The sequence below is a fragment of the Neopelma chrysocephalum genome, unplaced genomic scaffold (assembly GCF_003984885.1).
Source record: "Neopelma chrysocephalum unplaced genomic scaffold, ASM398488v2 Primary Assembly neopelma1_165, whole genome shotgun sequence".
NCBI classification, from domain to species: Eukaryota; Metazoa; Chordata; class Aves; order Passeriformes; family Pipridae; genus Neopelma; species Neopelma chrysocephalum.
The window spans coordinates 257,735-266,139 of record NW_020897827.1 but is presented as its reverse complement, the minus strand read 5'-3'; the positions used below and the strand labels follow the sequence as shown (position 1 = coordinate 266,139).

Sequence of the window (8,405 nt, the reverse complement as noted above, 5' to 3'; positions counted from 1 at the left end):
CCTTCCCGGCTGGATCACCCCCTTCCCGGCTGGATCACCCCCTTCCCAGCTGGATCACCCCCTTCCCGGGATGGATAACCCCCTTCCCGGCTGGATCACCCCCTTCCCGAGGAGGGACGCACCTCCCTGGGCCTTTCTGTCCCCTCCCCGGGACCCTTGTGGTGTTTTTGGTAGGTTGTGGGTGGCTGGTTTGTGCCAGCTCGGGGCCTGGCAGGGGGCAATGGGGGGCACAGCGATCCCCGTTATTTGTGCGCGGGGCTCGGGGGTCACTCCCGGGAGAGCCCTGGCGTGGTTTGAGATGACTTGTAAGGATAAATCCCCCGGCGGGGCTCTGGGAGGGTGTTGGGAGCTGCTCCCGTTCCCCACAGCACGTGGTGTCTGCCAGGACGGGCAGGAACAGCCGCGGGGGAGCTCAGGGCTTGTCTCTGTCCCTGCCACATTCCTGGGACAGAGCCAGGGGAGTGCAGGAAGGGATTTCTCTTCCACAGTCCTCTCCTGGATGATTTTTGCAGTGTCTCGGGGTGTTCCATAAAGGGATGTTTCAGAGTGTGAGATGTTAATTAGTGAGTGGTGCTGCTGTTCCTTCCAAAGTACCAGTGTGGGAGCACAAAACCCAAGGGGGCTTGGTCATTAAGATCAGGGTTTTTTTTATCACAGGTTACAGTGTCACCTCATTCGTGCTGTTCACTGGCTGTGCCATTTCAGGCGGGTTTTCTAGAGGTCAGAGCACCCTCAGTGCCTTTGCCATCCCCCCCAGGGCTGTACACCAGCAGTGAGCTCCTTCCTGCCAATGGAACTGGCAGTGCAGCTTTGAGCCTAAAACAGCAGGAGAAGCAAACAGTGTTAGGGACAGAGCCAGATGTCTTTGGAGAGTGCTGTTCTGGAGTAGCCAAGGTTAATTAACTTCTCTTTAACTACCAGACTTGCTTCACTCCATCACCAAAGTCCCCTGTCTGACCTTTCCCAGGCCTGGGAGTGTCCTGGCTGAGCTGAGGCCCTGCCACTGATATTCCCCTTTCCTGACATTCTGGGTTTGTGCTGTTTTCCCTTTTGTCCCCAGTCCTGAGTTCCCATCAAGTCCAGGGCTGTCTGTGCCCTCTCACTGTCCCACCACTGCCTGTTCCTTCTCTTCCTTTGTTCCTTTGCAGTTTCCAGCTCAGTTTAATTTTTCTGCAATTCCTGTAAAACATTTTAGTCTGTTGAACGCTCAGACTTTGTAATTACTCTTTTTATTATGTTCTTTTTTCCCCCCTTTTCTTTATTTGTAGATTCCCTGCTTATTTCTCTATTGACTTGTGAAACAATCTTTTATTTGGTGAATTGGGGCCTTTCTTGCCAAGTCTTTTCTCTTAGTTCTGTGCACAAATTCCAGGTGATTTTTTTTGTTTATTTGTTTGTTTTTCTTTGTTCATTTGTTTGTTTTTCACAACCATTATGAAAGTGAAGCTCAGGTGACATCTGGACTCGTGTCTGTGGTTCCACAGTGCTGACTGTGCCTTGCACTAGTTCATGAGTTTATTCAAGTGTCACCCTTTCTAATCAAGGAATTTAAAATTGGATTCTGTTTCTGTCCAGTTCTTTTCTTCAAACCAGACAGAACCTGGCTCACTTGTATTTTCCGTGATTATTTTTCCTCTGTGTTCACTGAACTCCAAACCAACCTCATTTGTGCCAGTCACTGCTGTTTTGTTGTGAATCTTCATTTCCCTCCATTTCCCTTCCCATTTCTGTATCTTGGCAATCACTTCCCTGATTTCCTTCCTCCTGCCCACTGAGACAGGTGCCCAGGGAATGTGTCTCTCCCACCTTTCTCTCCAGGCTTAATATAAATTTCCTTATCATTCTGCCAGCCTTGATTCCTGTGGGCTGGTATTCCCTGCACCCAGGGGAGCCCATCCATTGACAGGATCCTTCTGCCATGAGTGTTCCTGGCACTTAAAAACCCTCCTGTCTTAGAATTGTGGAGTCATGGAATGGTTTGGGTTGGGAGGGACCTGAAAACTCATCCAGTGCCACCCCCTGCCATGGGCAGGGACACCTTCCACTAGCCCAGGTTGCTCCAAGCCCCGTCCAACCTGGCCTTGGACACTTCCAGGGATGAGCAGCCAAACCGTGCTGGTTTTCCCTCTCTTCCCGTGCCTTGCTGTGTGCCAGGGCTGGGAGGGTCCCCCCGACTGCCCCTGAGGTGCTGTTTCCCTGCACATCATCCTTGTTGCTCATCCAGTGTGTGTTCCTGGGAGGATCCCGGTGTCACTCCTGGTGGGACTGGGGTCAGTGGGTTCTCCCAGACCTAAAACCCCACCTGCTCTGAGCAGAAGAAATTCTTTTCTAGGCAGGCTTTTGGCCTCTCGGAGCTTTTGGCACAGGCAGGGGGAGGGCTTTGCCTGGCCAGGGTTTGGTAGCAGGGGCACAGGGGTGACTTCTGTGAGAAGCTGCTGGAAGCTTCCCCCCTGTCCAGCTGTCTCCGAGACACCCGGTGCCTCTGGAATAACAGAGGAAAGAAGGGGGGAAAAGCCATCTGTGGATGCTCAGTAATGAGGAACAGTTGGGTGCCCCCGCTGCCACCTCTGGGTCATGTCTGATGCTCTAGGCAGGTCAGGGGTCCACACTGTCCCTGCTGCTGACAGGGGATGGTCTGTTGGTGCCACCACAGCGGGCTCAGCTCCATCCTGACCCTGACCCACAACTTATCCAGAGTCATTTATTCCCTTCCGTGGGCATGGAGGTGGCATTGAGTCGCTTCCCTGTGGCCTTGCTCAGGAAGAGAGAGGACTCTGGGCAGTAGATTTTGGGAGCAGAGATCCCTGAGTCCCTCCTTGGTGTGGCACCAGCACAGCCCCGTCATGAACCCCGCGTGTGTTGGAGCTGTTGGTGTGTAGAGGGACTGGTCCTGGTGTGATTGTGTCACCCCAGGGTAACCAGAGTCCTGTGGGTGTTTTTAATGAGCAGATTTGGGGTGAAAAGCTGTGCCCTGAGCTCACTGCTGGGGCTTCAAATTCTTTGCAGCTGGTACTTCTCCTGTCTGACTCCAAGACTGAGGAATCTCGTTTCCCTCACTAGGAAGAAGATCTCCTGAATGATGTGTGCAGGGAGGTTGTGGAGAAGTGGTCTGACTCTCAGGTTGTTGATGCCAAAGAGGAAAAAGAAGGTACTGTGCTCTCAGGGTGCCTTGGGGTGCTGACCTGCCCCTCATTCCATCACTGCTCAGTTACTGCTCCATCCTGAGGTATGGAATGGGAAGGAGCAGTTCCACTTTGGCCTGTCCCTGCTGCTCTTTGGGTTCATCTCCCTGCAGGGGAAAAGCTCTTTTTTGTTTATTTTTTCTTTTTTTTCCCTGTAGGATCTTTTTTTCCTGGTGGGGGTTGGAATGCCATGGTCGTTAAGGTCCAACCTGAACCATTCTGGGATTTTTTTCAGGAATCTTTCCCAGCACATCCAGGGCTGTCTCTGCTCAGCACTGACACTGCAGCTGCACTCTGGGGGGAGATGCAGCAATTATGGCATAAAACACCTGTCTGCTCCAGTTTATGCCAGTCTGGAGAGCAGCTGGTTTGGACAGGCAGCTGGAGAGCTGGGCTGTCCCTGCTGCTGACCCCAGGAAAACACCCCTGTTTCCTCTTCCAACATCTTCCCTTAAAAATCCCTTTCTTCCATAAGTGCTTGTTGGAGGAAGCTCTGTGAGGCTGCTGCTGAACCATCACTGCTCCTTCCCCACCTGTGGGTACAGTCCCACTGTTCCTGCATCCCCTGAGTCCATCCCTGGTCCCTGAGCAGGAGCCCTGTGCTGGAAGGATTTGCTGGTTCAAGCACGCTGGGATCAGTGAGTGACATTCCAGCAGCAGGGACCTGACCCGAGCCCGGGACAAGGGAACATCCCTTTGGGCTAAATCCTGCTTTTTGTTTGCTTTGCATTTTGCTGTCACTCCTGGTTGCAAACAGCACGTTGTCAGTGCCCAATGTCACCCGGGAGTGGCTCTGGCAGTGACCAAGCCCAGCATCCCACTCTCCCTCACCCCCTGGACACAGCAGCTCCACCACACAGCAGCTCAGTGGCTTTCCCCAAAAATTCTTGGCCTGACCTTGCCTTTCCATGCATCAAATAAAATAAATTCCTGCTGGGGACAAGTGACTGGGATCGCTGGAGCTGCTGCTGGGCTCCTCCTGCTCCTGCCAGTGCTCACCCGCAGGGATTTTTCTTGTCACAGAAGGGCAGCAAAGTGTGTCTGAGTTCATGGAATTCAAGGGTTTAATTATTTCACTGGGGTTCCATGAAAGGATAAATCACCACTGAAGTCTGTGTTCTACTCAGAACAGCAGAATCCTGAGCATAAGTGATTGACAGACTAAAAAATGATTTGGTGTCAAAACTTGGAGGTCATTTTAGGAAATGGGCAGCAGAATTTCAGTGTTAAAGGTAAATCAGCTGTTGGTCTCTCCTGGTTGGGAGCAAAGGGAGAGCACGGCACTGATCCCTCACTTTGGGTTTCCAGAATTTTCTCATTGGTGGGGTTTTAAATATGTACTTAAATAAACTTATTAAGCTGCTTTGAAGTGGAAGAGAATGTGATTTGGAGCCAAATGGATTTTCATTAGGCAGAGCTTGAGCGATTCCAGTTTCATTGTGAAACTTCCCTCGCTCCAGGAAAACCAGTGTCTGCTCCAGGAATAACAGTGTGTGCTGGTGGCTGGGCACAGCACAGGGAATTCCCCTCACAGGCCGTTGTCCCGTCACTGTGTCACCCCCTCACTGGCCCAAACAAGTCCCATTGTGGCTCCCCAGCAGCTCCAGCTCTCACAGATCCCAGCTGGAATTCCCCAAAGCAGCCAGCTTTGACTGTGGGAGAAGCTTGTGGGAGGAGGGGGTGTTTTTGGGTGAGAGCTCTCCCTCGGGGTGGTGGGTTTGCCCCACAGGACACGCTGGGGCTGCAGAGGGAGGAAGCAGCGATGGCCCCAGGGCTCAGGGCCATGTCTGCAGCACAGGCTGACACTGTCACTCCTCTCCTGCCAGATGAGGTCCAGGCCATCGCCAGCATGATGGAGAAGCAGGCCAGGATCGTGGTGAAGCCCAAGGAGGTCTCCTCCCAGGAGGAGAAGCAGAGGAAGGCTGCTCTCCTGGCCCAGTACGCCAACGTGACCGACGAGGAGGAATATCCTTCCCTGTGCCGGCTGAGACTCGGGGCTTTGGGGACAATGTCTGCTCTAAACCTCCTGCAACAGCAACACCTTCCCAGCTTTGCAGGGTCTGGTGGGGAGAGCTGGAGAAACTTGCCAGTCTTCCTTCTCTGTGGTAAAATAACTTCTATGGACAAAGCATGAAAGCTCCCAGTTTGTGGAGTGCTGGGAGCAGATGCTCCTTGGAGGGTGTTTCTCCCACCAACATGGGGCTGTGAAGGTTTGCCCAGCCCAGGGGTGGCAGGAGACCCCCTGTCCCTCTGTGAGATGGTGCTGAGTTTATCTCTTGCTTTCTGAGGAGAAATCTCCTGAAAAAATCCTTTACAGGGTGTGTGGAGTGGGAGGGTTTGGAGGTAACTCTTGGTGGTGCTGAAGAGGGAACTCTTCCCTGCACAGCAGAGTGAATGGGAGGGAATTGTACCCAGCCCTGGAGCAGCAGGAGCTGAGCATGGGAGTTGTGCCTTCCTGGTCTGTGTGAGTTCAGCTGCTCCCTCCTGCCTTGATAAGTTGTTATTTGAGGTGTTTGGAGTGGTGTGACTGTGGAGAGGCACAGGTCCATTACTGATGTCCCTGTTTCCTTAAGTCTCTCACTGGTGGGGATGAACAGGATGGACCGACTGGGACAGCAGTAAACATTGGATCTGAAAAATGTATCCTTTGAACTCCTGGTGACTTGGGCTGTTTGGCAGGCAGGCAGCCCCCATGGGGAGCTTCCCATCCTTCCTTCCCTGTGCTCATCTCCCTGTGTCTCTAGGGCCACCTTTCCAGCTTGGGGATTGGTTTTTCTCTGTGTAGCCCAACCTTGCAGTGACAGTGACACTGCCCTGTCAGACTGTTCTTCTTCCTCTCCCCTATTCCTTCCTTCCCTCTTCCACCTCCTTGCAGCTTCACAGAACAAGGACAATTCTCCCAGAAGCTCAGAATAATGTTAACTGGTGTCCAGAGAGGGAAATCACACCAGGAATGAGGCTCCTCAGGCCACAGCACAGCTCCAGGTGGGCAGGACCAAGGGTCCCGTGTCCATCTCAGGATGGTGATTTGGGACAGTCATGGAGCTCCCACCTGGCAAGTCTAAGATGGAGGCAGGTTTTATCACATAATTAAATATGAAACATAAGTTATTCTTGTCCGTACATTAGGGACAGATGTGTATCTGTGTGCACATACATGCATGTACACACAGGTATGTGTGTGTTAGAACATGTCTCACAGCTGCAGTGAATCCACTCAAGGCTCTACCCTGTGTGTTTTCTTCCTCTCAGGTTTGTAGAGGTTTGACACATTTTTTTACACATTCAGCCTTAAGAACCTGGAGACACCTTCATTTTTCTAGGAAAAAATTGTAGAATCATTAAGGTTGGAAAAACCCTCTGAGATCATCCAGTCCAACCATCCCCCAACACTGCCAAGGCCACCACTGACCCACGTCCCCAAGGCCACATTCAGACAGCTTTTATATCCCTCCAGAGATGAGGACTCCACCACTGCCCTGGGCAGCTGTGCCAGGGCTGGACAGCCCCTTCCATGAAGGAATTTTCCCAGTATCCAACCCCATCTCCCTTAGCTGCTCCAGGTGCTCCAGACCCCTCCTTCTCATGGAGCCTGCGTTTATTCTACCTGGCTTTTCTATCTGGAAAAACAGATCCCTTTTCCTTTCTCCATTCCTCATTCCCCAATTCCTTACCGGCCTGGTGAGGAAGCAGAAGTGGGAGCTGGCAGGTGAAGGGGGAGGTAGAATAAACTCCTCGGCCGGAGCGTTGTCGGCCCTTAACTCCCCCAGCGCTGTTCCGGAACACCAACGTGGAGGATGTGCTGAACGCCAGGAAGCTGGAGCGGGAGCTGCTGCGGGATGAGTTCCAGAGGAAAAAAGAGCAGGATAAACTGCAGAGGGAGAAGGACAAGCTGGCCAAGCAGGAGCGGAAGGAGAAGGAGAAGAAGCGGACACAGAAGGGCGAGCGGAAGCGGTAGCTGGTGATTCCCAGCTGGACTCTCAAGGGATAAAATAATTCTGAATATGGTGTGTGTTTAAAAAGCAGCAGGAATTGTGGGCACATGGCTGGGAGTGATTCTTGGGAAGTGTTTCCTCTTTTTTTTGCTTTTTTTGGGTTTGTTACATAGCAGAAAAGAAACTCTGAGCAGCTCCTGGAGCCGTGTGCCCTGTGCTAGTGGTGTCAGTGTCCCCGTCGGTGCTCGTGGCCAGTGTCTGTACCAAAGAAGGGTGATTATGTCCATGGTGTTCAATTGATCCATTTTTACTTCTGACCACCCCAGAGCAGAGCACGGTGGAGGAGTTTGTTCAGGTCAGGACACGCTGCTCCGGGGCAGACGTGGATTTATTTACACAAGCCTTGAAAAACGTCTTTGCAAATCCCTGTGTTTGTGCTGCCAAGAACAACACTACGGCCCTGCTTGGGCTGGAGCAGGATTGGAGCTGGGCTCAGTGTGGGCAGTGCTGGTCTGCAGCACAGGAATGAAGTGTGTGAACTAGAGATGAGCTGCAGTGACACGACTGCACCACCCGTGGGCTGTGGGTGAGGGAAACGCCCCGTGGGCCGGAGCATCGGCCTCTGCAGCAGCAAACCACGCTCCTTACAGGATTTTAAGACTCCAGGTAGTTGGAAAATGGTGCTCCCCAGCTCCCTGATGTTCTGAGGGGGAGAACACAGACTGTTATTTCCACAGCTGTTGCCAGGGTGAAGCTCTGAGGCCGTCTGGGCACCGAGCAGGGTGAGCTGGGGATGCGCTGGAGTCACCAGCCCGTTGCTCTCCCCGGGCACAGCTCCCATCAGGAACCAGAGTCCGAATGCTTTTCCTGCCCCAAAGGGTTTGTCCCTGCTGTTCCAGCCTTTCTTGCGACGGTGTCACCCACCTTGGGAAGGAAAACACTAATCCTGTGAACGGAGGGGAAGGAGGAGCTGCAGCACTTTCAGGGCCCTGTGCCTTGGCCCTGTGCCACATCCTGCTCTGCTGCCCGTTGGCTGCGACGTGCCCTGTGTCCTGTGCTCCTGAACTGCTGAACTCCCTCCCGTGGTTGTGAACTCCTGAGCTCCTGAACTCCTGTGCTCCTGAGCTCCCAGGGTGCCTGACCCAGCACCTGCTTTTGGCACCGCTCTGACTGCAGGGCCAGGCCTCTCCTCACCCCCTGCTGCGTGTGTGACTCTGCAACTGCTTTGTCTTTGGACTTGAACAATAAATCTGGTTGGCCAAGACGTGGTTCCTCTGCCTCAGTGCTG

General features: G+C 53.0%; 1 protein-coding gene across 1 annotated transcript in view; it reads left to right on the top strand.

The window, feature by feature from the left end:
• Positions 1–8,388, top strand: part of CCDC43 (coiled-coil domain containing 43) — an 8,904-nt gene extending 516 nt beyond the window's left edge. Inside the window, exons 2-5 of the mRNA XM_027701689.1 lie at positions 3,061–3,148; positions 5,009–5,147; positions 5,764–5,822; positions 6,953–8,388. Of these exons, the coding sequence (XP_027557490.1) occupies positions 3,061–3,148; positions 5,009–5,147; positions 5,764–5,822; positions 6,953–7,140 (474 nt within the window). The 3' untranslated portion in view covers positions 7,141–8,388. The remainder of the gene's footprint in view (positions 1–3,060; positions 3,149–5,008; positions 5,148–5,763; positions 5,823–6,952) is intronic.
• The last annotated feature ends 17 nt before the right edge of the window (positions 8,389–8,405 follow it).